Source organism: Anas platyrhynchos, chromosome 10 (genome assembly GCF_047663525.1).
Source record: "Anas platyrhynchos isolate ZD024472 breed Pekin duck chromosome 10, IASCAAS_PekinDuck_T2T, whole genome shotgun sequence".
NCBI classification, from domain to species: Eukaryota; Metazoa; Chordata; class Aves; order Anseriformes; family Anatidae; genus Anas; species Anas platyrhynchos.
Genome location: NC_092596.1, coordinates 8,955,109 through 8,980,929, shown reverse-complemented (window position 1 = coordinate 8,980,929; position 25,821 = coordinate 8,955,109). Strand labels below are relative to the sequence as shown.

General features: G+C 55.7%; 1 protein-coding gene across 2 annotated transcripts; it reads right to left on the bottom strand.

The window, feature by feature from the left end:
• Nucleotides 1-1,071: 1,071 nt before the first annotated feature.
• On the bottom strand, nucleotides 1,072-25,821 carry BCORL1 (BCL6 corepressor like 1). Of its 2 annotated transcripts, none has more exons than XM_038184546.2 (14): nucleotides 25,682-25,821; nucleotides 18,210-18,348; nucleotides 16,787-16,877; nucleotides 13,983-16,526; nucleotides 13,477-13,642; nucleotides 13,157-13,237; nucleotides 12,525-12,947; nucleotides 9,170-9,399; nucleotides 8,850-9,056; nucleotides 8,592-8,758; nucleotides 8,258-8,403; nucleotides 7,449-7,526; nucleotides 3,760-3,913; nucleotides 1,072-2,735 (listed from the first exon to the last, which is right to left on the bottom strand). In XM_038184546.2, exons 2-14 carry the CDS (start codon nucleotides 18,293-18,295, stop codon nucleotides 2,459-2,461), a joined length of 4,650 nt encoding a protein of 1,549 aa, XP_038040474.2. In that variant the 5' UTR covers nucleotides 18,296-18,348; nucleotides 25,682-25,821; the 3' UTR covers nucleotides 1,072-2,458. The 2 variants fall into 2 exon arrangements, with proteins under 2 accessions (XP_038040474.2, XP_071899188.1); XM_072043087.1 differs by lacking the exon at nucleotides 25,682-25,821 and adding an exon at nucleotides 25,194-25,317.

The window sequence follows — 25,821 nt, the reverse complement described above, 5'->3', positions numbered from 1 at the left end:
TGCTGGCAGTGCTTTGCCTCTGGGCACCGCAGAAAGCCAAGCTGGAAACCTTCGTGCTACTGTAGTGATAGGGGCAGGTAAATGACCACGCTGCTCAGCCAGGGTCTTTCTCCACGCTGAATTCCTGCTGCTGGAGATCAGTTCTTGAGCTTTCACCAGCAAACACCTCGTGTCGTTTTCTGCTCTTTTACTCACTGGGTGGCTACTGCAAAAAAAAGAGTTCCTTTCTCCTTTGCCACGCGGGTCAGGGATGCAAAGGCTCTGCTCTTTCACTGGCACTTGTGGGAACCTCCCCTTTAGCCAAGCTGGTGCACGTCCTGGCACAGAGGGAGTTTGCTTTCTGCGCCAGCAAACCCATCCTTGGGGAGCCTCCCTCCGGTGTTTTCTCCATGCAGAGCCTCCAGCCCTCAGGGGAGGGACCGCTGCCCGTATCAGCACCAGAGCTGCAGCGCAGGAGGGACCAAGGACGCAGGGCAGCGTGTGCACAGCCCCTGCCCTCGCTGACACAGCCACCTGAAGCAGGGCCGTGCAGTGGCACCATACTGCTGTTTCCTTTCAGGTTTTCTTGTACTGGCTGGGGTGCAGAGGGATGCCCTCACCAGTGATGACCCCAAATCCCTGCACGACGCTGGCCCTTGCAGAGCCCGGCTTTTCTACAGCCCAGCTGTAGGGCCAGGCCATGGTGCCCAGCTATGTCCCGGAGCTCGCGCCGACAGCCCCTTTCCACAGGTACTGAGCTCTGGACCAACTTTTCTTGGTCAAACCATGGCCCCTAAGGCACGGCTGCACCGTGCAGAACAACGTCCCTGCTTCCTGCAGCGCTGCAACCCCCCGCTGAGCCTGCGCCCAGCCTTGTGGCTGATGGGGACAGCAGGCATGGAACCCACCCCAGCCCTTGCAGGGGCAGCAGCGATTTCCCCTCCCTAGCATCTGGCTGCCCTCTGGGAGGCTGTGGGGCAGGAGGGCCCCCAGGGGCTGAGAAGGAGCTGGGCATCCCTCCCTCAGCTTCTCCCACAGCTCCTCAGGGCACAGAAGGAAACAGACATGGGACAAAGGAAAAGAGGCAAGACACAGGGGGCCTGATGCAGGTTTTTTCTGTACAGAAGTGTTTTTGACACCACAGCCTGTTGCTTATAATAAAACAGAAATCAGAAAGAGCAGCCAGAATACACACCCAAAGGCAAAACCCCTCGGCTTAAAAAAGGAGATGCTGGGCCCCTCAGGGAGTGGAGGCCAGCAGCTGGGAGTCCAAGGGGAAAGGGTACACCTGCCCTGGCTGGGAAGAAACACAACACAAAGAAAAAAACAAACAAACGAGAAAAAAAAAAAAAAAGAAAAAAAGAAAAAAAAAAACAACACCCATTGCTCCCGCTGCTGAGCAGGGGAGAGCCAGAGAAAACAAAAACAAAAACAAAAAAACAGATTGTCCCGTCCTCAGAGTCCTGTTAGCACCTGTACAATAAAACTGTACCATCTACCGGGAGCGGAGCAGCCCTGCCCCGTGCCCCTGTGGCTGGCACCAGCGCGCCGTGCCCGCTCTCACCAGTAGAACTGCTCCCAGTGACACAGGAGGGGCCGTGGAGTGAGGAAAAGCCAAGCAGACACAGCGCAGGGCAAGGGGAGGGGGGTTCTGCAGTGGTGAGAGACCCCAGGGGGAGACAAGCTGCTGGAAGCGTGGGGTCTGCTCGGGGTCGCAGGCTGCAGCTGCCTCCGCGACAGCCGACGGGGACTGAGGGCAGCAGAGGGAATGAAATGCGGGAAGGAGCCTGGTGAGAGGACGGAGCAGAGCGGCTGGCTCTTGGCTGGCAGGTGAGAGAGTGCCTTCAGCAGAAGCTGGCTCCGAAGCTAAGAGCAGTGACTGTCCCCAGGCCCTCAGCCGAGGTGTGAGAGTTCTGCAGCTCAGGGGCTGTGCTCCGGGGGAGCGCCAGCCATGGGGAGTGTTGGAGAGGGGCCGGAGGAAGCCCTCGTCCCGTAGCCCGCAGCTCACATAATCACAGTGATACAGACTCAGCAAAAACAAAAGGAAACATTACAAATTAAATACTAATTAAATAAATACTATGGAAGACGTTGGGGGCAGGGAGGAGGGCAGACAGAGAGGCGCAGTTCCACAGGGTCAGGCAGGAACGTGCAGCGGCACCCACTGCCCTGCGCTTGCAGAGCTCGAGCTGGTCACTGCCCCATGAGCTCCAGCCCACCGAGCCCCACAGAGAAGGCTTCACCTCCTGCTGCTGCTGGATGGGGCTGCCAGAGAGCTGCAACCACCGCTGCTCATCACAAAGGGACCCTGGGAAGTCCTTGGAGGCGAGCGTCCTCTCGCCCCAGCTGGCACCGAGGCACCGTGAGGAGGAGGAGGACTGGCTGGCCAAAGACTCGGGTCCCTGCTGCTGGCGCTGAGAGGGCTGCTTCCCGTTGGTCCTTATTATTGCCTTGTAATGCAGGGAGCGACCTGCCCCCGTCAGCTGCTCCAGGCCTCATACTCCACCGCCGAACCCAGCAGCTGCAGCAGCTCGGGCTCGTAGTGCACCAGCTCCACTGTCTCTGCGGCACCCTGCGCTGGCTCGGGGCTCTCCTGCACCTCGTCCTGAGCCAGCACCTGGCTGAGGGCGACCTGGCGCTGGAACTCCGCCCTGGGCAGCGTGGCGACCTCGAAGTGTGGGAAACGGGCCTGGAATATGCGGGAGGACAGCTTCAGGCGCTTGAGCACGTCGGAGAAGAGGAACCAGTTGCTGGGCCTGCGAGGACAGCAAGAGGATTGTGTGTTAGGGGATGTCCCGGCAGCACCCCCGGTCTGCTGTCACCAGGGGCTCCATTTCCCTTCTAGCCATTTCTCCTGGTTACCGTACTTGTCCCAGTGACTGGGCAGAAATTATCAGGAGTAGAAATTTGCTAGACAGAAGAGAGGCATTTTTCTCAATCCCTCTTCCAATTCATCCTTCTCCTCTCTGCAGGCCAAGGAAATGCAATAACCATCGTGTCACAGGAGAAGGGAGGAGTGCTCCAGTGCTGTGACCTGACTCAGACTCTCATAGAATCATAGAATATCCTGAGTTGGAAGGGACCCTTAAGGATCATCAAGTCCAACTCTTGACACCGCACAGGTCTACCCAAAAGTTCAGACCATGTGACTAAGCGCACAGTCCAATCTCTTCTTAAATTCAGACAGGCTCGGTGCAGTGACCACTTCCCTGGGGAGCCTGTTCCAGTGTGCAACCACCCTCTCTGTGAAGAACCCCCTCCTTATGACAGGAGAAACCATCTTGTCAGACCCATCAATGCAAGCTGCTGCTGACTATTGCTGCAGAAACCTTTTCATCAACCAACTGGGGCTTTACTCAAAAAAAAATATATAAAAATTTAAAAACAGTCTATGCCATGCTTTCTTATGAGATGGCATAAGATAGGGAGTGTGCCACAAGAGGGTTATCCTGCCTCAGCAACAGCAGTTTGCTGCTACTAGGAAAGCTGTCCTAGTTCCATGTCTCTGTGTCTCTACATGTAGAACCAGGATAAAGGTAATTTCATCCATTGGCAAACTCTGAGATCTACAGGACGGATACGTAACAAGCCAAACTCCACACTACCTGTCTCCTTTGCAGCTTGGGCTCTCAAGAGTTTCCTCAAGCACGCATTAATTTTCAATACCTGAACATTTCACATTACCCCCAACCTGGAGGTTAACCCTCAGGCCCATGAGCCCCCTTCTGTTGCAGCATTAATGTCACCCAAATTCTCTCTGCTGCAGGAAAAGAGACTCACCCGCGAGACACTGACACCTGGAGGTTATAGCTGGGAAGCAGCGGCTTGTCTGAGAACTCAAACATGAAGTTGTCAGGATCTTGCTCCTCTTCCTCCTGGTCTGAACTTCCCGGAGGGTTGAGCAGAAGATCGCATCCAATGGTATCTTTCCCCTCTGCAATAAGCAAAACAGACGTTGGTATTGCTCAGTTTCACTCTAGCCAGTGCTCATCACTCCCTGGGGCATAACTCCGGACCAGCTACCAGCACAATCCCACACGCATGGCCCCACAACACCACAAAGTTTTCAGGGCTTTCCAGCCCCTCATCTTGGAGAAACTCTCAAGAGTACAAGGCTGCTCCACAGGGTGAGTGAGTTATGTAGGAAGAACATCTGACATTATAGCGACCTTCAGGTTTACACTGATCCCACATGAGACAAGGGACTGCCTGCTGGCAAGATGAGACACTTTGACTTGGCAGGTATTTTTTGGGGTCAAGCACACACTCTCTGTGAAATGGCCTCACCTCTCACCCCTTTACTAGCACAGCTATTTGCAGCCTGGAAGAATCTGTACCAGCCAGGAAGGAGGTGAGTGTACAAGATGCTTTGTCTGCACAGATCCTATAAAAGAAGGCACTGCTCTCTGCTCGAGTACTCTGCCACCCAGATCCCACTCTTGACAACTGTCGGTGGGTTATCTAGAGGTACATGCCAGTAATTGTGTCTAAATAAGGACTGCAAGACTGTGCCACCAAACTGTGCAGCAGATCTGAAGCTTACTAAAACAAAGCAACAGTAAGTATGATTTCATAGATTTCTGGCATAAAGCTAGCTTTTCTAGGAGGTTTCTGAGCTCCAGCAGGATTTGCTTGCACGTGTTGAAAAATAGCTTTCTGCCTGGGTTTTATTCATAAAGGGTATGAATAGTCTTGGGTTTGCAGAGCCTGCTGAGATAATATAGGATAACTCCAAAAACTTCCAGAAAATAGAGTGAAGATTTAACAGAGCAAAGTAGACTAAATGTGCTGGTAAGCAAATAAACCAATCATGCAAAAAAAGTTCAAGACCACATATGAAAGAAAAGGCTGCCAAAAAATCTTACGGTGTGCTGCATGAGCAAGATCCAGGCACCATACTGCTCTGCAAATAAATGCAGCACCTAGCAGGAATGTTATGTTAATAGACAACCTACAGCTGGTGACGGGAGATGTATTCACACATGGGTCTCAGGAAAAAATTAAATAATGTCTTGGTCCTGCCAAGGAAAAAAAACATCCTTAAGAACCAGAAGAACTTCGATCTTCAAAAGTTGTTGTAGAAAAGGGCAAAAATAAGTGACATGAATATTGCTCTGGTATCACTGCTAGGCAAAGCTGAAATGCCATCACTGAAAAAAAAAGACAAAAAACACCACGTTTCTTGAACAACTTGGGAGAAAAGAATTAAATGCATTTAATGTTGCAAAAACAATGGCCCAACATCTCTCCTGAAAACTGCTCACACTCAGTCCTGTCTGTTAACCTGAGTGAAAGCTGCTGACGAACAAGAACATCCTGTGCCACCACAAGACAGAGATAATCAGGCACAATAATGCTAGTCCCAGGTGCAGAACAAAACCCTGCGGTGGGACTTAGTATCGTGAGCTACAGGAACATGAAGTGTATGATGCTGACGAGCTTACCATACCCAGACCTTAGAGATCCCACACCCTCGTTTGTCTCATTTTCCTTTGGCCCCCAGAGATTTGCAGATCTAAGGGAAAATGCAGACAACATTCCTGCCTCAAAGAATAGAAATGGATCAAGCAGGGGCCAGGAATTTTTCCTCCATCCTGAGTGACATGTAATGATCCGTGCTTCAGTGGGTGGCTCTGATGGAAAGGGAAACTTTGGGTCAACTACTCTGCAGCAGGTACTTCGCTGTCCTGGGGACCATCTGCTGTCAGGAACCAGAGGTGACTATTGAAGAAAGGATTACTTTCTAGCTGGGTCCATTCCTTGCTGCATCTTGCCCCACAGACTCACAAAAGCAAGTGAAAGGGTTACACTGGAAACACTCCAAACAGAGAGGTGAAAGGAAGGACAGTAAGACTGACCATCTGACAGCAGCGTGCTACTACTTCAGCTTGGGATCTTTGCCTTCCTCTCTCTGAGCCACAGAGGGAAATATAGCTTGTGTGACATCATGTCATTGTGTTTCAGAATATTTCGTGGTCCCGTCTCTCTTGGGATCATCAGCCTCAGGTCTGGGAAGAACCTAAGTTCTCCCAAGTGCTCTGTGCAAGTAACTGTTGAAGTCTGAAGCACCTGAGATGCATCAGCCCACCCAGCAATGGAAAGATCTTTCCACTGGAGCGAGGCTGAAAAGATATTTCTCAGGAATTGTATAGGCAGTTTAATGCTGGATTGGTCTGACTTGTTAACCAACTTCAGGCAGCACGGGATAGAAGGAAGACAAAGCCTGATAAATGGCACTGTGTGAATGACAAGGACCCAGGAGACACCCACAGCAGACAGGAGCTAGTGTGAAGCCCCACTGGAAGAAGCAGGATGTGTTTTAACAGAGACAGTTGTCTTTCTCCACCCTCAGTGAAGAAATGCTCTGAGGAGCTCAACTGAGGTCTAGGGGAAGGAAATGAAATGCTGTCCCCAGTGCTTCCTGCAGCACCCTTTCACGTATTAGCCAAGCATCTAAGCAAGTTCCTTGTGAGCAGTGAACTGCCATCACTGATGGCACCCCAATAGCCCTCATCCCCCTGAAGGTTAGCCAGATGAAAAAAAAAAAACAACAAAACACCAAAAAAACAGGTAAAAGGAGCTTTTTTTTTTCCACACAGGACAGAAATGTTCAAAGGTATTCACATCTATGCTATTAGGTATGCAAAAAGCAAAACCAAGATGGCACATTCCAAAATTACTTGCAAGTGGCAGTGGGCCTCCTACAGGGTACAAGAATTTGACAGTGTACAATCTCACACCAGGATCTTGAGGAGGAAAGGACACTGATGAATGGGGTACAAGCAGATACTCAAGCACGTAAGCTCTCTGGGCAACCAAGAACTCAGCATGCTGTAGTAAATGATGACAGCCACTCTCTTACCCAGCAAACCACACAATTTCCTTGTTTAGCTAAGAAATCCAGGTAGAAATCAGTGATAAATCAAAAGGGACAATATCTTTGAAATATTTAAGTCAAAGAGAAGCTACTTTTCTTTTGGTCAAGAGGATTCTTCTTAAAGGATTGTAATAGCTTCAAGTATTAGAAATCCATTAGAAATCCAGAGGAAGGAGGCTGTGGTTTTAACAGTTTCTTTGGCCCAAGGTTGCACCTAGGGGTGAGCAACTAAAATCAACAGCCTTTTAGCTTGGCAGCAAAAGTAACCCAAGTCTCTACGAAGGACTCGGAAGTGATGATCTATCATCTTGGAAGTGGCTGGGAGGGATTCCACAGAGGGAATCACCAGCAGCACCTGGAGTCTAGTCTTGCTCACTGTTTGCAGCCTGCTTAGAAGGACCCCCAACACGTAGTTTCCCAAAGAAAAAATCCCTTTCAGGAGCACTGGGAACTCTCAGCATGCAGCATTATGGCAAGATAGCTGAGATGTGATTTGGGAGGGAAGACAGAACCGAGTGCATGATGCGTTATTTCACAGACACAGTTCTCTCTGCTCTGCTGCTGTAAATTAAATGGGATTGACTGAACTCACCGAGTACAGAGCTGCTGTAGAAGTCCCATGCTGTTTGAGGATCCCCATCAGCGCGCCCCTGGAGATCCAGAAGGTAATCTAAAGAGGAAAATTTGAGATGATTAATGCTTATCTACTGGTCACATTGTGATCCTGGCATATATATCCATTGATCCTGGGTAAGATAAATCATCTCTGTTGCTTTTTCTCTGCTGCAAAGTTAGGCAGTACAGCAGAATCTGAACCATAACTTACTTGTAAGAAGGGTACTTTCACTCAGGATAATACAGCATTGCCCTGGCCCAAGAACATGAAATAGAAGCTAAAAGGGGAAAACAACTGACAACACTACATGGGCTGGAAAGGTTCTTAGAGTCATCTCAAGCTCAAAATTGCATCACCAACATGTGCCCATAATATTAAGCCTGGAGGAGCACAGACAGACAACTGGCAAACAAGACTTTTTAGAAACTGGAGATTTTCTACCTTACATTTATCTGAGAACCACCACCATTTACTCCATCTCTCTCTTCCTCACTGTTGTGTAAAAGCCCTGACACTCATCTTACTTCTATTTAAACAGTATAGAAAGACATTGCTGTTATTCTTGTCTTGCACATTAGAGATCAAAAAGTGACTTGTCTCTTATTTGGTAAATGATATATTTGTCTATAATTAAAAGTTGGGTGGTAAAAACATAAACACAACAGCACAGAGCTAAAATTACTCAGCCACTGACTGCTCAGGCACTTCTAAACCCTTCAGCACCCAAACTTGGTCCCTGTATGCTGCCACACAGAAGCACTGCCACCCCAAGGCTTGCCACCTACCGCAGAGGAAGCGCTTCATCACATCACTGGTGGCAAGCTTCACAGCTGTCTGCCCAGAGTAAGTGGCCAGAGTGGGATCAGCACCATAAGAAAGTAGAAGCCACATGGTTTCCAGGTTGTCATTTGCCACCGCATCATGGACAGGCCTGCGGGGACAGGAGCATTATCAGAAAAAAAGAAGACACTGGAGGAGACTGCAAAGCAAATTATCCATTTTGGGTTAAAACAGATCTAGTGACGACTGATAGATCTTCCTGATAAACACGTCCTGCTGACTGCCTCCAAACTTTTTGGTGCTTCCCCAGAAGCGCCCCCTCCCCTCTCCCTGACTTGCCTTGTGCCATCCTGCGCACTGCAGTTCACGTTGGCGCCGTGCTCTAGCAGGATGTGGAGGATGTCGATCCATCCCCGCGCACAGGCTTCGTGCAGAGCTGTGTAGCCAGCATTGTCACGATGGTTCACGTCACTGCTCTTTTTCTGCAGGCAATAGAGCACCACATCCTACAGGAACGACAGCGTTGCAGGCCTGGTTACACACAAACCAAAATAAGTCAGCACGGTACACAAAGCAGCCAGAGGCACCAAAACTCACCTTATAGCCCAGGCGAGCTGCTCGCTGCAGAAGGGTCTCCCCTGCATTTTTGTTCACTATCAGCCGCCGTGCTTCGGGAGGAATGTGCTGGGCCACAGGCAACTCAGGGGAGTTCCCTGGGCTGACACAATGGGATTTACAAAGCGGCCACGAGTCCTGGGGCTTCTTCGGAGAGCGCATTTTGGGCTGGATCCAGCATCCTTTCACCTGGAGAAAAAAAGAAAAAGGAAAAAAAAATGAATACAACTTCTTAGCACTTGCAGGCACGGCTCACAGACAGGAAACACCCTCTCATTTCTCCCCACCAGTTCAAGCCATACCTTCCCCTCATCACAGATTCCTGCCAGGTGTTTGGTTTTACATTTGCGTTTTCCTGATGGTTTCTCTAGCTCTTCTTGGACAGGAGAGCTGTCTGAGCTCTCCAGGAAAAAGCCATTCCGAAAGTCTGTGTGTCCTTGAGATTTTCGGGGGGACGGGGAAAGCCTGCTCCTCAGCTGTAGCTCTGTGCCTTTACCCTGCGCAGACTCCTTCTGCTTCCGGTACCTAAAATCTGAAGGAGAAACGGGAATGATGGAGTTTCTGTAGGTAGAGGAGCAGCAACCAGTCAAAACAAATCACTCATCTCTGATGGCCACACACCCAGAAATCCAGACCACGGTAGAGGCCCCATAGCATGACACAAGCAGCAAATACGCAAAGTTTCCCCATCAGAGATGGGCTCAGCATGGACACAAGAAGCACAACAGCAGACAGCCACCCTAGTCTGAAAAGACCAAACCTGCTGAGATCTGGGACTCTCACACAACTCACTGAGGTTTTTCTTTAGCTCTAACAGTTCAGAGAACGCAGTTTGTCAGCACGCCTGTCAGCATGTAGTGGGGTAACTGCATGCTTCCCTCCTATCTGCAAGGCTAAAAGCAGGACTCAGATGGGATACCCCTTAGAGAGAACAGGACATCCAGGAGGCGTCCCCTTTTTAAGCTGTCCATGAACAGTCATGGCCTACAAAACCAGACCCTACCTTGCCCTCTCATGTCTTCCCCTTAAGCAGGGCATTAGGGTTTCAATTTCATACGCATGGAGGCAGGAAATACTCGAGTGCCTCAAGGGAAATCCGGGCTTTCCTTCCTTTCACGATGCAGAGCTGCGGGGTCCTGTTCATCGTGGAAGGACACGCAATCTGCTTCATTGAAATAGCAACATCCCATAGCAGGGGCACGACAGCAGCGAGAAAAAGCATGGAACCAAAAAGCAAAGCCCCGTCACCAAATAACCACCCTGCCACGAACGATAATGTACAGCTCCCTCTGCTGTTTCTGAACAGTGTCTGAATGAAAGAGGTTACAAAGGAAGGGCACTGTGCAGATGGAAGGAGAGCAGAGGCATCTGCATGCAGCTTTTCAAAGTCAGAGTCTGTCAAACATGGCTCTGTCTATGGCTTTGGGCACTTTGTGAACAAAGCTTCATTTCTAGGTGAAGAGCTAGGAAATGCCCCTGCGGGTTACTTCAAGGGATCAAGAGGATAATCCTCAGAAACATAATGCTTGGGTCTGTTAGGGACACTGCGTGAATGACTGATCCTGCTGCCTCCAGCACCAAGGCAGGTTTTGTAGGTGTCCAGGAGCAGCTTCCAAGTCACGCTAAGGCTTCACCACATCAATCACCACCAATAATTTCCACTTATATCTTGTTATTGCTAGGAACCAGGCTCTTCTGCAGAAAAATGGGTTTGTCCATGATACCTAGGTAGACACGGACATAAAATCTTGAAGCAAACACGTCTCAAGTACTACAGGCTGTTCGGGCCTACGTGTCTCAGGGTGACTGGAGTGGCAGTGGGGAAAGGCAACCAGAACAACTGAGGAGTGCAGAAGCTACCTTACAAAAAAGCTGGGACTCCTCTGCCTGGTGAGAAGGCTGAAAGGAGGTGGCTGAAGTTTGTAAAAATCACAAATGGGTGGATCATCCGAATGGAGAAATCTTGTTCACCCAGTCCTGCTGTGCAAGGCTTAGGGGCACTCGATGAAAAGAGTTAAAAAACACGCAGAAGGAAGGGCTTTGCACCGCAAGGACAGAACTTCAGGGCTTTGCTGCCACCCAGGGGTGGTGGAAGCAAGTATCAGCAGGACCTGAAAGGATTCAGACAAATTCTTGGCCACGAGGGCCATAAATTAACTACAAAAGGCCTGGTTAGGGACAGCCCCAGTTTAGCTGCTCTGAATGCTGGGGAATCCCTGCCAGCTGAAGCCTGGCTAAAGCTGTGCTCGGTGCTTGCCCTGCATCACCTCTGTGCTTGCTGCAGTCAGGAGAAAACCAAGGGCTAGACAGACCCTGGCAGCACGTTGGATGTTAAGGCTGCAATGAAGCAAATGAAGCAACGGCTCTAGGCCACTATTTCCAAATCTGACACAGAGCAGCACATAGATCTGAGGACCAAACAACCAGTCTGTAAGAAAAACTGGTTTCTGGGCAGAAGACAGGCACTTTTAGGATGTGTGATAAAGCTCTGGGAGAAAATTCTTCCAAATGCTGCTGCATTCAAACTTTTGAAGGCTCTGTTTGGAACAGCCTGCAGTGGGAGACAGCCTGAGAGAGTCTGGGAGAGAACTGCAGAGATGCCAGGAAACCCATCAGAACTTTGCTCCTGATCACACAGCATAAAGCTAGGCAAGATCAGAAACAGCTCGGGAGGACAGTCGTCGTCTCTACTCCTCCTCCTCGTGCCTCATCAGCATTACAGCTTCTCTTGGGGGCTGATGATCTGAGCACTAACGCTGCGCAGCAGACAGCAGCGGTTGTGCAGCCACTACATCGCTTCTGAGGGATGAACTGGGGAGCTGGCAGAAGTGCTTCCCCCAACAGCATGGCTTAGACGTGCTCTTCTGCAGCCCTACCAGAAGTTACCCGCAGCAGACACACCGGTGAGCTACCAGCCCTCTGAGACACCTGCCTTTTGGTGGATCAATCCCATCCTTACAACGGCTTCAAAACGCCCCCTGCATGGGCAGAGAGAAGGGAGGACAGAGACTGCTGGATCTCAGGGGAACACAGATCACAGATTTCGTTCTGATTGCACGGTTGGGGCAGTTAGAGAAGAAAATGTAAGAGCAGAGGTAGAGCAGGAAGCAGGACACAAGCAGGTGGCACGGCTTTCTCCTCAAGGCAGAGCTGCCAATACAAACCACAGGGGAGGATTTCTCTGTCGCCTGCAAACACTCTGGCTTTGTTAATCCTTACGGTCCTTGGTACAAGCTTGCAAGTTAAGTTAATGAAGCAAAACAGAGCACACAGAAGCCTAGTTGAACCGTGATGGTCCTCTCTCCCTCTGCTTTAGCTGAGAGCATCGAACACCACTCTCAGGGGTCCATGCTTGTCCAGAAATGTTTCACTGTGCTACCTCGTCTGATCCCCATCTTCCCATGCCCTCTGTCTTAATCTGGGGGTGAGATCAGTATCTAATTAGCCACATAAGCTGATGTTTCACGCTCAAAAATTTACTGCAAACACTTCTGAAAGAGATGATCAGTTGAGTGGCTCACACTGTGGACATCAAGCCCATTGCTCTGATTGTGCTGACAAAACCCTGTAATTATTTAGAGGGGAGAAAAAAAAAAAAAAAAAAAAAAAAAAGCCTTGGGCCCTGGCCTGGTACCAGAAACTCTTCTGATATTGTACCTGCTTTGGATTTTCGCCTCCTGTGGGGGAAGCCCACTCGTTCTTCCTCTCGTTCAGTCAAGTACTCCCCTGTCTGGTATCTCCGACTTTTCTGTCGTCTCCTTTTCTTTCTTTTGATGTGGCTGTCATCCTCCTCCTCGTCGTTGGGCTCCCATAGCTGCCTGGGTGCTTCCACTCTCCAGGGCAGCTCCCGGGTTCTCCTCGCATGACAGCTGCTCCTCTCCGACAGAGACCTGTCCCTGGCCCTGCGACTGTGATAGCGTGATGCTCGGTGGGATTTCCGCAGCTTGCGACGTTTCAAGGACGTCTCTTCCTCCTCCTCTTCCTCCTCTTCTTCCTCATCCTCCTCCAACAATGGTAAAATGCCTTGGCCAGTCACATCACACTCTCCCATCACGCTAGCTGACGAGCCAGCGATGCTTCCTGCAAGAAAGCGCAATTTCTAGCTGACAAAAAAAAGCCAAGATCTCTACAAGAAAAACAAAACAAAACGTGAGGCAGGACAGAAGGCAGGCACAGGACTTTGTGAAGAGGGAAATGCTCACAATCCACCCGGGATGCCAGTGACCTGCCAAGGAGGAGAAGCGCCCAGAAGGGCTGTCTCAGTGCCTGGGATCCTGGCACCAACTCACCCGACTGACTGCGTGTCCGGCTGCTCAGCACCACCGGAATGAAGTCCCGAAAGTTGTTCTTGGGCTTCTTCTCAAGGCAACCTGTGGGGAAAACCACCCCTTGAGGAGAAGCGCCACAGATCCCTGCACACACATCTGCTGGCCTGGGACGGGCAGTCCAGCAGCTCGTTTCTGCTCTGTTTAGGATCCCAGTTTGTGGTAGGAAACCACCAGCTCCAGAGGCCATTCTGGAGACCTACAGCTCGGTCCCACAGCACCAAGTACATCCCAAACCGCCGCACCCTGACCCTGCAAGAACACACTGCCTTTCACAACAGTACCTTCCTCGTGGCTGTCCCCACGGTGTGCTGGAGATGGGAACTCTGTCTTCGCTGGCCTCCTACGCTTACGCTTTACCCTGAGGCTGTTGTGATCCTTCACTGATGCCAGGCCAGTTCGGCCTTCTCGCTTGCTGAGTTCGTGCAGATTGTCGTGGTGTTTTCGCCACTGTGAATGGAGGACACAGACTGAAGCTTGAGCTGCTGATTAACGGTGCTGGAGGAGCAAGGGAGAAGGGACAAAACACCGTCCCCCGCTCATCATGCTGGTGCCCTCCGGCATTTCTGACAACCCAGATCCATTTTTGCTCTCAACTGCCCACAGATACGGGGTATTTCAGACATGAACCCACTGCCAGGCAAAGCCAAAGAGCGCGGGCAGAAAGCCCTGTGCTCTCCGCTGCCCTCCCCCGTGAGAGCTCCCCTCCTCACCCCCAAGCTCACCCGCTAACCTCTGCAGTAACCCACCAGCCCCAGCCAATTCCCCTTCCTCGCAGCCCCTCACCCACCTTCCGGCCGTGCACGTTTTGGCTCCCCAATTTGCTCGGGGACTCCTCGCCATCCTGCGCTTTGCACTTCAGTCTCTTTTGCGCCTGCCTGGCGTCCCCGTCGTGCTGCCGCTTGGATTTGCAGCGCACGCTGCCCTCTTGCTTGATCTGGCCCACGCCTTTCAGCTTGACCTCGGCAAAGGCCTGGGGAGCAGCCCCAGCCCTCAAGCAAGTCACGGATGCAAAGGAGACGTCGCACTCCACCCGCTCCTTCTTGACCCTGCACAGATCCACCTGGCGCACGCACTGGAGGGGCTCTGCAGCTGGCGGCTGCTGGGAGCCTTCGCAGCCCAGCTCCTTGCGCTGGCTCGCCGCGGGCGCCTCTGGAATCCCCCGCAGGCTCTGCTGCCCACCCGCGGGCAGATCGTGGGACAAGTAGGCTGCTAACACTTGGTTTTTAGGCTTTGCATCCGACTGTTTGAGGCTACAGCTCCCCTGGGGAGTCTCAGTCTGTACACCGCCCTCTTTGCTGGAGTCAGCTTCTGGGCCATCGCACTCTTGACTCTTCTGAGGGTTGTCCACCTTCCCCTTTCCCCCCTTCCCATCCAAAGCGGTGGTCTGAGGAGACGGACCTGCATTCAGCGGGGCTGAATTGGCCTGCTCCTCAGAGAGCTTGGGCAAGGCCCGGCAGCTCTTGCCCTTGGAGGCAGCTTCCACGGGCGGGAGCCTGGGCAGCCCCTCCGGCAGGCTCTGGGCTGCGGCGCTCGACTCCGTCGGCTGCACGCTCAGGAAGGTCGGGAGCTCGCCTGCACCAGCTGGCTTGCAGGAGCTGCTCTGGTTCGGGGGCAGCTGCCCTGTCGTGGAGATGCCAATCGAAAGCAGGGGGGTTTGATGATAAGGAGACCAGCCAAGAGGCAGGAGCTGAGGGTTGGAGGGTTTTCCATTCACGGGGCAGCGCGGGTACACACTTCCCTGGACGGGGTTCCAGGTGGAGATGTCCTTGGACTGACACAAAGGAGCTCCCGGAGTAACTCTGCCGTGAAGCCTCCTGGCAGGATCCTGCTGTTTCTCTGCTCCAGCTTGGTTGGCTTTCTTCCCGCAGGGAACCCCGGTGCTTCGAGGCTCTCCCTGGTCAATGATGGAAATAGGTTCCTGCTTGGGAAGGTGGCGCGGGTCCCTGCTGAAGCTCACGCCGGGGTCCTTGCTGAGCAGCAGGGAGGCAGGCACCGGGTTGGCGACGCCGACGTAGGTGCCCGGAATGGTGCTGATGAGCGTGGTGTTCTTCACCCAGGAGCCCTGCTCTCCGTTCCGCAGGAAGTCGGGGAAGATGACGAAGGGCGGGGTGGCGCTGAGACACGAGGTGACGCTGCTGCCCGTGCTTTGTGCTGCACGCTGGGACTTGGACAGGACCGTGGTGAGAAGCGCTTTGCCGCTGGTGTGCACGGGCGTGAGGATGGGCATCGGAGGTGTTTTGCGCTGGCTGGGCGGAGGCAGCTTCTGGCGATTGGACTTGGAGGAGAGATCGAGCGGCATCTCGCTGCACTCCGGAGAGGAGACCATCTCGCGCTCCAGCTGCGGAGGAGACTTCAGAGGAGAGACTGAAGTAGCGGTCCCCGGTGCATGCGGCTCAGGCGCTGCCGGGGCTCTGGCGTGCGTGCCAGTGCCAGAAGAGGGAGCAGTGCTTCCGCACGATGCTGCCGGTGCAGGCTGGCTGGGCGAGAGGGAAGGGCCAGCTGTGGACGGGGGAGCGCCCTCGGCAGCGGGCTGGGCACCACTTCCACCTGAAGGTGAAGAGCAGCTCAGCTCCACGGACACCACTTTGGCATCCGGAGCCAAGGGCCTGGTGACAGAGAAGGTGTAGGGGTAGGAGCGCAGCTCTGGGGAAGCAATAATGCCTGGAAGGCAGCGCTCGTGTAGGTAAGAAGGCAGGACAGGGAGGGTGAGCGTGGAGGAGACCCCTAAGGTGCTTGGAAGTGTAGCCACAGTGAGCGGCTGCCCGCAGCTAGGTGGTGGGATGTACACTAGCGACTGGCTCGGGCTCAGAACTGTCCCAGGCTGAAAGGACAGGGGCACTTTTTGCATAGCAGGGGCCTGAGATGTGGGAAAGCACACTCTACTCAACGTAAAAGTAGCAGGGGTGGAGGCTGAGGTGTTGCAGCCGGAAGCAACCACAGACAACGTCCCTTCTGCCAGCACTGCTGGCCCTTGTGCTCCAGTGCTCAGGGTGGTTTTCTCCTTCCCAGCAGGCTCGCTCTCTGGAGCCGCAGAGCAGGCTGGAGGAACGTCAGCCTGCTTGTCACTGGGAGGATCTGCAGGTGTCCAGGCAGCATCAGCACCACTGCTCTCCTGCTCAGCGGCTCTGGGGATCGCAGGCTCCTGCCCTCTGCCATCCCCCTGGCTTGCCAGAGGGCCCTGGACGTCATCTTTCACAGTCTTTCCCACACACTCTGCGTTCGGGTTGGGATCAGGCGGCTGCTCTTCCAGTTTGGGTCCAAGCTTTTCCTCCACCTTGCCGTCTGCATCCTGGGCACCGCTGCCATCACCGCTGACCGCTGTGAGCTCCACCTGCAACCAGAAGGGAGAAGATGACCCTGAGAAGCTGTGCAAGCTGTTTCAAGCTCCTAGCGAGGCAGGCAGGACGTTCTCCCCGTGTCCTGCGGGCAGGGCTCAGGAAGGCCATGCCAACAGCTCTTTCCAGCTTTGAGCATCGCTCTAAGTGCACCTGGGTGCATCCCTCTGGAGGGGGGGCCTGCAGGACCCCTTGGGTAGCTGTTCCATCAGAGAAAAGGCCCTCTCTGCCCCTGATGGGCACACAAGGAGCTCACCTTGGACAGGCTGCTGCTGACACAAAACTCTTGAGACCCCAAGTGCTGGGAGCTGCTCGTTTTAGACTCCTCATCAGAAAGGGGGGCTCTCCTGGGGGAGGAACAACAACCACAGCGTTACCACACCCGGGGCCAACCCCAACACCTCCCGCACCCCGTTATTAGGGCCAGCAGAGCAGCCTGCGGGCAGCAGCAAGCAGCGTGCTCCAGCTGCTCACCGGGGCTCCGAGCGGCACCGGGGCCGGGCCCGGGGCCCTGCTTCGGGGCCGAGGCGGCTCCACCCCGGCGGGCAGCGAGCGAGGCGCCAGAGGGCGCCCGAGCCCGGGCGGCCCAAGGAGCTGGACAGCGGGCGGCCGCCCCGCCCGGCCCGGCCCGGCCCGGCCCGCGAGGCCTCGGCTCCCCGCAGCCCCCGTGCCCGTTCCCCACACGGGAAGCCGGGGGCAGGTCCCAGCCGCCCGGCCCGGGCCCCGTGGGCTGCCCCGAGCGGCCCCTCGAGGCCGGCTGAGGCGCAGCGCGGCCGCCCCCCCCCCCCCCTTCACCCGCCCCCGGTGCCTCCACACAAGGGCCGGGGCCGGGCGGCCCGGTTGGGGCTCGGAGCAAAGCCCCGAGCGGTTGAGGAGAGGTGGCTGGAGGGCGACGCCGTCCTCTGGTTGTTATCTGAGGGCCGCAGACGATCCCTGCCCGCGCTTCTGCCCCAGATGAGGCTGGGCTCTTCCCTATCCCGCTCTTAGGGCTGGCGCTGGGAGGGCTCGCTGCCAAAAGCCTCCGCTGAGGAAGGCAGGGAGACGACGGGCACGCGCTGCCTGTGAGCCTGTGAAGCTTTCCAGGCTCTGGCAAACGTTCTGGGTGTGTGGAGCCTCCAGGAAGGCACCGACCCATCGGTTTGGAGAGCAAGAGCGAGCCTCGATCGATGCTGCCTCAGGGCCACTAATCCTCCCTCAGCTCCTGTTTGGTAGTGGCTTGTCACCGCTCTCCCACCTGATGGTTAGGTCTGCACTGACCCCCCCCGGGTCACTGGGAGCTCTTCTTAGTAGCTTGGCTTGCGGTGGGTCAAGCCTTTCACAGAATCACAGAATTTCTAGGTTGGAAGAGACCTCAAGATCATCGAGTCCAACCTCTGACCTAACGCTAACAGTCCCCACTAAACCATATCCCTAAGCTCTACATCTAAACGTCTTTCCCTTCAAGCCTCTTTCCTTTCCCTTGCGGTTAAGGGCACAAGTCTGACGAAGCTGATGGTGTGCACAAACAGCACAGCCCTGAGACCCACCGGTGCAGCCGAGGGGTCCTCTGCAGAAAGCAGAGACCTCACCCCTCGGCCCGATCCCCTACTAAAAGCAGCAGCCCCACCGGAGCCTCTCTCCCAGACCCCTCGCTCACGTTCTCCACCTCCTTCCCCCGGCAGGCCACCCACGCACCTCACCTCTCCTCGTTGAGGCCACACATGCGAATCCGCTCTGTGCTGGTCCAGTTGTGCACCCCGCTGTAGAGAGGTGCTGTAGAGATCATGACAACTGCTCGTCACCGACCAGGGCCTGCTGGGGCTCGAGGGGCCACTCTGCCTACAGAGAGCAAAAAAAAAAATAAATAAAAAATAAAAAGCGTAAACCAGAGGCTTGGTAACTCCTGCCAGGACGACCATTCAACCACGGTTATCCCCGTTGTATCATCAGGCAGGGTGGGTGTAACGTGCGAGATGCTTCAGGGCTGGAAGGCGACTGGAAGATATAAGCAGTGCCCCAGGACGGGATCCACAGTCCGCCCGTCCTCTTAATCAAAGATCTTTATTGCCCAAAAGCCTCCGGCTACCGCCTCGCGAGTTTCACACCGGTGAAACCTCACGAACAGGCGAATCCTTTGCAAGATTCCCCCGGTTTTCTTCCCGCTCCGGAGGAACCTCCAGCACAGGACAAAGAGCCTCGAGACAGACCTTCGCCCACGACGATGATGGCCTGGTCAAACACGGACACCCCCGAGGCTTCGTATTACTTCGAGAAACCAGCATGTGCCGGGTTCAACGCGGAAAAACTCAAACGAGGAAGCAGCTGAGGAACCCGAGGGGGGGGGCAGAGGTTTGCCAGCAGTGCCATCGGACGTGCCGTGATGCAAACACCTCCACGCCTCGGCACAACAGCACCTTCTGTCGGGAAGGTGCCGGTATTCAGCGGAGGTACGGGGTGAGGAGGGGGGGGGGGAAAACACGAGGAAACACAGAGACTTGCGAGCATCCGCGCTGCACCGTCGGCTGGGTGGAGCTTTTGAGGGAGGCTATCGCAGCCAATCGTGCAGCGCTGGGTGTTGGAGCATTAAGGCAGCTTTGCTGCTGAAGTCGTATCAGGGAAAAGGCGAGGAAAAGGAGGAGAGGATCTACGGCACGACGCAGCTCGGAGCCAGCAGGGACTGCCTGCAAACGGCGGAGATGCTGCCAGGGGGGTTCCCGATTCCGATGAATTGTAAACACGTGAAGGGAAAGCAGGCAAAGAGGCAGAGGGGTGTTCTTGGTGCAGCGGGGGAGAGTGGGAAGAGGCTAAAAGGGCCACGTGATCCCAAATCTCCGTCAGTTGTCTTTTCCCTGACAAAATCCTGGCGACACAAGCTGTGAACAGGACAAGAGGTGGCTCGCACGATCCCTTTATGCTGAGACCAGCTGCAGAGGGACCGTCAGGCCGAACTGACTGCACCCCCTGGCCGCAGCTGCTGCCAGGTGTCCTCGCCTAAGCCCGAGGATGCCAGTAGGGATCCTCTGAAAATGGAAAAGAAAGGCCAGGCGCGTAGGAGAAATGGGGGCAAGGCGCTTTGCTGGCTAAAAAAGAAGCGCCGGACACATCTGCACGTACGAGCGAGCAAAACGATGGAAAGGGGAGCCACGAGAAGAGGGGGGAAGCTACTGAGAGCCACGCTGTAAGAAGGAAGAAATACTCTATCATGGAAGGGGGAGCTGGGCCAATTCTAAGGCAGAGAGCAGGGTCATACCCAAAGAGAATGAGAGGTGGCTTGGAGCAGGAAGGGGAGGAGTCTTTCGATGCTTGGAGAGAAATGCAACATAAAGGAAATAGGGGAACAAACAATCTGCGGGGATTTCACCATCTTAGGCTAAACTGAAAGAAGGGGAGGAGAAAGTTTCTGCCCCTGAGCACAGTGACAGGACAGCTGTTTCGGGAGGACTGGGAAGGGACCTTCTGTGCGAGTGGGAAAGGGGACGCACGCGGCTGCACGACGCAGGACGGGAGTTTGGAGGCAAGCTGAGGCATCAAAACAAGCAGGGAACAGGCACGGCCCGAGAATAGGTCTGGCGAGGGAAGCGGTAACAAGGCGGTGCATGGGGCTGGGAGAAGGGACACGTTTTGAGCACTCGAGTAAGAGCCGGCCAACAGAGGAGGTGGGATGGCCACGAGAAGAGAGCCAGGGGGGCACAGCCACGGAGACGGACGCCGTTTCGTGAATTCTTGGTCTCTGCCCTCTACGGATGATGCGGGAATCGTGCCAAAGACACTCCACAGGGAATGGAAAAGGAACAAGGGAAAAAAAAATAAAAGGAAAACCAAGATTTCGAGTATGAGAAGGGATAAAGCACGGGGAAAAGAGCAGGCACGTTCTCAAACACGGACTGGAAGGAACGGCAAAAGAAGAGCATCCTTCAGAGCACCGACTAGGAAGGTTGTGCAATGCCGAGCCAGAAAGAGCAGCTGCAGGGTGCCTGGATCGAAGAAGACTTGTAGTTGAGTCAACACAAGCAAGCCCCTCTTCTACGCTAGTTCAGCTTGAAACGGCTGTAATTAAACCAGGAGAAACCCCTTGGAGAACACAACTAGGGCATGGGTTCTCCTACGTGCCTCTGAGTAGCAGAAAGCACTGCAGCCCTTCTCTCCCTTCGCCCCTTCAACCACGCCACTGAAACCGTGGGGTGCCCCGGCAAACTTGACCAGGTTGCAGATCTGTGTTTAAAAACAGATATTTTAATTTTTTTCCCCCCTGGCTGGTTGGGTTTTAACCCATCCTAGCTCCTAGATCAGGTTCACCAGGAGGGAGAGAGGGCGCAGCCTGGCACAGGATCTGTTTAATCCAGAACCTCTGCCAAAAGAAGTGTGTATGAAACCACAGTCTTATTTTGATTTAGCTCAATAGGTGCCCGGCCAATTCTAATTAACTCCAAAGAAAATGAGTTTAGAGTGAAATAAGACCATCAACATCACATTTTGCACGGAGAGAGGCTCATTGCGTGGAATTAACGTTCGTTCACCTCTCCAAGCAAAGCGTGCTCTAGGAATTGCCAGCAAGAAAGGTGCTGAACACGTTTGTCTTCGACAGCAAGCACTCAGAGAGATTTTCAGGGAAACGAACGCTAATGAATTAACTTCATTAAAAGCATAGTAATTTTTTTTTGTTATTTATTACGACAAAACCCCTTGCTGCTCTGCAGATGGACAGGACGCTGCTATGCAAACCAGTCTGTGCCGGGCTCCAGGACCAGCGAAGCATTAGGTGTCTTTTTTTGTGGTAAAAGCATGCTTTTGCTCAAGTTAACTGCACACAAAGTCCCCTTGAATTAAGTCAAGACTTAACCCAAGGCTGAAACACAGCCAGACAGTCCATGGAAACAAGTTTCCTGAGATGAAGTTCTTTGGGAACAGATCCTTTCCCGTAATTATTATAGGGAAATCCTCCTCGCCCAACATCCCAGCAGCACCGAGGCAACACTAGTTGTCGAAGGATGGCCAAGCTGAGGCTGGCAGGACAGGCTGCTTTTAACTTTTTTTTAAATCTCCATGCCGGGCACTGTTAAAAATGACGCCTGCTCCTCACCCTCAGGGATCCTAACTCGAGCTGCCAGGCTTCCTGACTAAGTTCCTGACTGCGACGCTGCCCCTCACCCTGGCATTAATGCGGCAGAGGTGCGGGAGGTATTTGCGAAGGAAAACGAGTTTGCAAATGGGAAATAACAGCGCAAATAACAGCGATTCCCCAGCCAGCCCAGCTCCCCAATCGGCCGTGATGCTCAGCCCCTCCGCTGCTGGTGCTGGCAGGCGCCCAGGCCAACTTCTCGGGGCTACCCCCAGCCACAGGTAACATGGGGTTTGTTTTCTTCCCAATCAGGGGCCCTGATTTCGGTGCCCCTGGCCAGCCGGAGCCGTGATGCTGACCACACTCTGCCCCTGCAGTGCCTTGGGTGCACCCAGGCAGGTACAGGGTGGCATTTTTCCCCCGTTCCTCACAGAGACAGCTCGCGCCAGCCACTTTGTCATGCTGCAAACTCATTCAGCTTTAGGACCGTGCTGTCTTTACTCCCCCAACAGGCTTTTTATGTATTTTATCGCTCTCTACATCTCCAAGCATTGAAATGGCTCGGATTTTAAGATGCTTACCTCTCCTCTCCTCCACCCTAGCACCAGCTACGTGCCGACCCATCGCTGCTGTCTGCACTGTGCCCTGCCTAGGCCAGGTAAGAGCTGACAGGCACCAAAAGAGCAGCAGCCAGCCTCCTAAAACCTCCCAGCTGACAGCGCAAGGCTTCCCTCTGCTCGGGCTCTGGGCAGGTAGGAGAGTGCCGCGCAGCGCCCTCAGGCAACGCGGGGCTACAGGTGCCAGCAAGCTCCCCCAGAGCAAACGGCAGCTCCAGCACCACACCGCTCTCACAAAGCAAACCTCACAAGGCCAAGGGCAAGCTCTGGAGATGCCACTTTGGGTCACTTTGAGCAGACAAAGAGATGCACCCGGCTGGGGGCCGAGCTCTTGACAGGTACGGCGCAACGCCGCCCGTCGGCTCTGCTTCCCCGCTGCATAACTGGGACAGCGGCGCAGAGAAAGGGAAGGGAAGGGAGATCTGCCCGTCTGAGCGTACTGGAAAAGTCCGGCGCATCCCTCTGCAGCAAGAAATCATCGGGAGGACGCAGTCGCTGGGATTTCCAAGGTGCTGTACAGCGCGGCTGGCCAGGGGGCACTGTGGGAGGCCGGCAGGGATGCACTTTGACCCTGGAAACACACCCACGGGAGACACCTTTGTAACACTCCTTTCCCAGAGAGGAGCAAAACCCAGAACGCCACTTTTTCCCCCCGTGATGAAAGCGTAAAACGGTGTCAGCTGCAGGGAAGCCGAGCGGGACTTGCCGTTGGGCATCCGCCGCCTGCAACCCGCTTACTTCGACGTGAGCAAAAGCAGGGGAATGAGGAGGAACGTGCCCCTGCTGCCCCTCGGTGGGGCACGTGTGGGTCAGGAGGAAACGATCTGCACCAACAGGGACAGTCTCATTTGCTCACGATAGTTTGCTCACTTTGGCAATCTTCGTTGCCATTAGTAACACAGGCTAGAAAATATATATATATATATTTTTATATGCAATTGTCAGGCGTCCATTTGAGGGACACGGGTCCAGAGCAAGTATCAACTGGGACACTGCCTGAAATGCATCCGCAGAGATTCAGCCCCAAACGGCGCTTCAGAAAACCCCTCCAAAGAGAACCGTGTGCAAAAAAAAATAAATAAAGAAGTAAATCGTGATGGTCCTCTCCCAGGACGCACACAGGGTATCATATGCAGCAAAATTAAAAAAAAAAAAAAAAAAAAGCGCTTTATTGTGCGTTTCTCACAGAGAGGTCAGAAATTGTGGCCAAACTGACAAGCAGAAATTGCTGGGAGAACAAAACCCGGCAGGGACAGGTCTGTCTCCCTCTGCTTGGGTGGAGGCAGAGGGAGACAGAGCCCGGCCCCGGCAGCAGCCCCGCGCTGGGTCTGGTCTCCCTGCACAGCCCCGGACCGCTGCGGTGCTGAGCCAGGCTTTGCCTGCACGCATTTGCTTAAGCTGCTTTAAAGACACAGTAACGCCGTAAGCAATTATAAATACTCGGCGCGATGAATTGAGGGGGGGAAAAAAAAATAGAAAGAAAAAGAAAACCCATCCCTGCGTAAAATAAAAAAAAAAAAGAAAAGTTTGTTGCGCATCAAGCGCTCGGTGAGTGGGATGTCCCAGCTGCCGGACAGCTTCTGTCACTAGAGCCTGACTCGCTCGAGGCGATGGGGCTGTCCCACGAAAGCCCATCCTAGTGGATTTTAAAGGGATGGGGAAAAAAAAAAAATGCCACTACACATGGCTATCCGTAAAAGGTTTTGGAAACCGCACCTGGAAAGGCCCACGGCGCAGCAAACCCCGCAGCACCGGAGCCCAGAGGTGCCCGTGGCGGCTTCCTCCCGAAGGCCAAACCACGCCAGGGCCCGGAAACCTTCGCAGGAATGCTTTTTTTGGGAGCGGGCGGAGAAGCAGCAAGCAGCACGCTGCCTTCCCCGCTGCGCAGCCACCGGGAGCGGCTGAGCTGCACCGCCGGCGCTGCGGGACGGCACGGGGCAGGCTGCGGGGTGCCGGAGCCCTTTCGCCTCGCTCGCTGCCCCTCCGGCTCGGGCAGCGTCCAGCGGAACAATGGGGTCCCCGGCAGCGGATGCAGAAGGAGAGGAGCGACTCGGCAAGGACTCGGAGCGGAGCAGCACAGGAGCAGAGCCGCAGGACTCCCGGCGATGCTTTCCCGAACGGGTTTCACCCCGCGGTCAGGCGAGGACACGGAATCGGCTCTCCGAGCGAACCGCCGGCTACCGGCACGCCGCCGGAGGAGTTGGGTTTTTTTCCTCTCCGGCAGCAGGAAGCGCCTCCTCCCGGTGCCGGTGCCTCTCCCGGTGCCTCTCCCGGTGCCGCCGCTCACCTTGGGCAGCGGGGAGCGGGGCGGGGGCCCGGCCCCTCCCGGCCCCTCCCGGCCCGCGATGCGCTCGCCCGGCCGCGGAGCCAGCGCCGAGCCCGCCCCGGAGCTGCGGGGCCCCAGCGGCGGCCTCAGCCCCGCCACAACCGGGCGGGGACGGAGTCCGGGGCTCGGACCCACCCCCCCCCAACACACACACACGGCCCCGTTCCCGTTCCCGTCCCCGTAGCCCCGCGGGGAGGCCGGGCCCCGGCAGCCGCGGCCGGGGGTGGGCGGCGGAGGGGAGGGAGGGAGGGGAGGGAGGGGGGGGCTCCACCCGGGCACTCCGCGGCCCCGCCGCGGCCCAGGCCCCGCCGCCCCCGGGCCCGTCCCCGCTTCAACAGTTGGCCCCGGGGCCGCTCGCCGCAGCCCCGGGCAGGGCCGTGGGGGGGCCGCAGCGGGGCAGCCCCGAACATGGAGCCGCGCTGCCCCCGGGGAGGGCTCCTTCCGCTAGCGGGGCCGGGCCGGGACGGGGACTCCACCGCCGGCTCCCGGTAAGGGCGGAGGAACCGGGAACCGGGCACCGGGACCGGGCACCGGGGCCGGCCGCGGGGCCCCCACGCCGCCAAACTCTCCGCGAGCGCCCGGCGCCGCCGTCCCGGGTGCGCCGCGCCCCGCCCCGCCCCGCCCGGCCCCCGCCGTGCCCCGGGACCCCCCGGTAGCGGCAGGTGCCGATCCCGGTGCCTACCCCCGGTGCCGATCGCGGTGCCGATCCCGGTGGCGGTGCCGCCGCGCCAGGCTGGGCACGGGCACGCGGCGCCGTCGCGGGGCAGGGAGCGGAGCGCGGAGCGCGGCGGCCCCGGCGCTGTCACCGCCCGCGGCCCCCGCCCGCCGCCGCCGTTCCCCCCCCCCTCACCCCCCCCCTCCTCATCCTCCGCCGCCCGCCCCGAGCTGTCCCGGGACCGGTTTCCATGGAGACCCCGACCGGCGGGGAGCGGGGTCGGGACGCCCGCCCCGTCCGCCTCGCCTCGCCTCGCCTCACCCCCCCCCTCTCCTCCCTTCATCCCCGGTGCCCCCCCCCCTCCGCTCCCCTCCCCTCCCCTCCCCAATTCTCCTCTCGGTCGCTGAGGGCCGAACGGGCCCGGGGGTGCCCGTGCGGAGCGGGGCCGGGCGTCCGGTGCTGTGGCGGCGGTGGGGGGGGGGGGGGGGGGCGGTGAGGGGGCGGCGGGCACGCACCTGTTTCCCGAGCCGGGCTGCGGTGGAAATTGGGCTGCGGGAGCGAGCAGGGCCCCGTGGCCTCGGAGGCGGGGGTCGGTGGGACCCCGGCGCGGCGGAGCGGCGGGTCGGCGGCGGCGGAGCCAGTGGCAGCGGCAGCC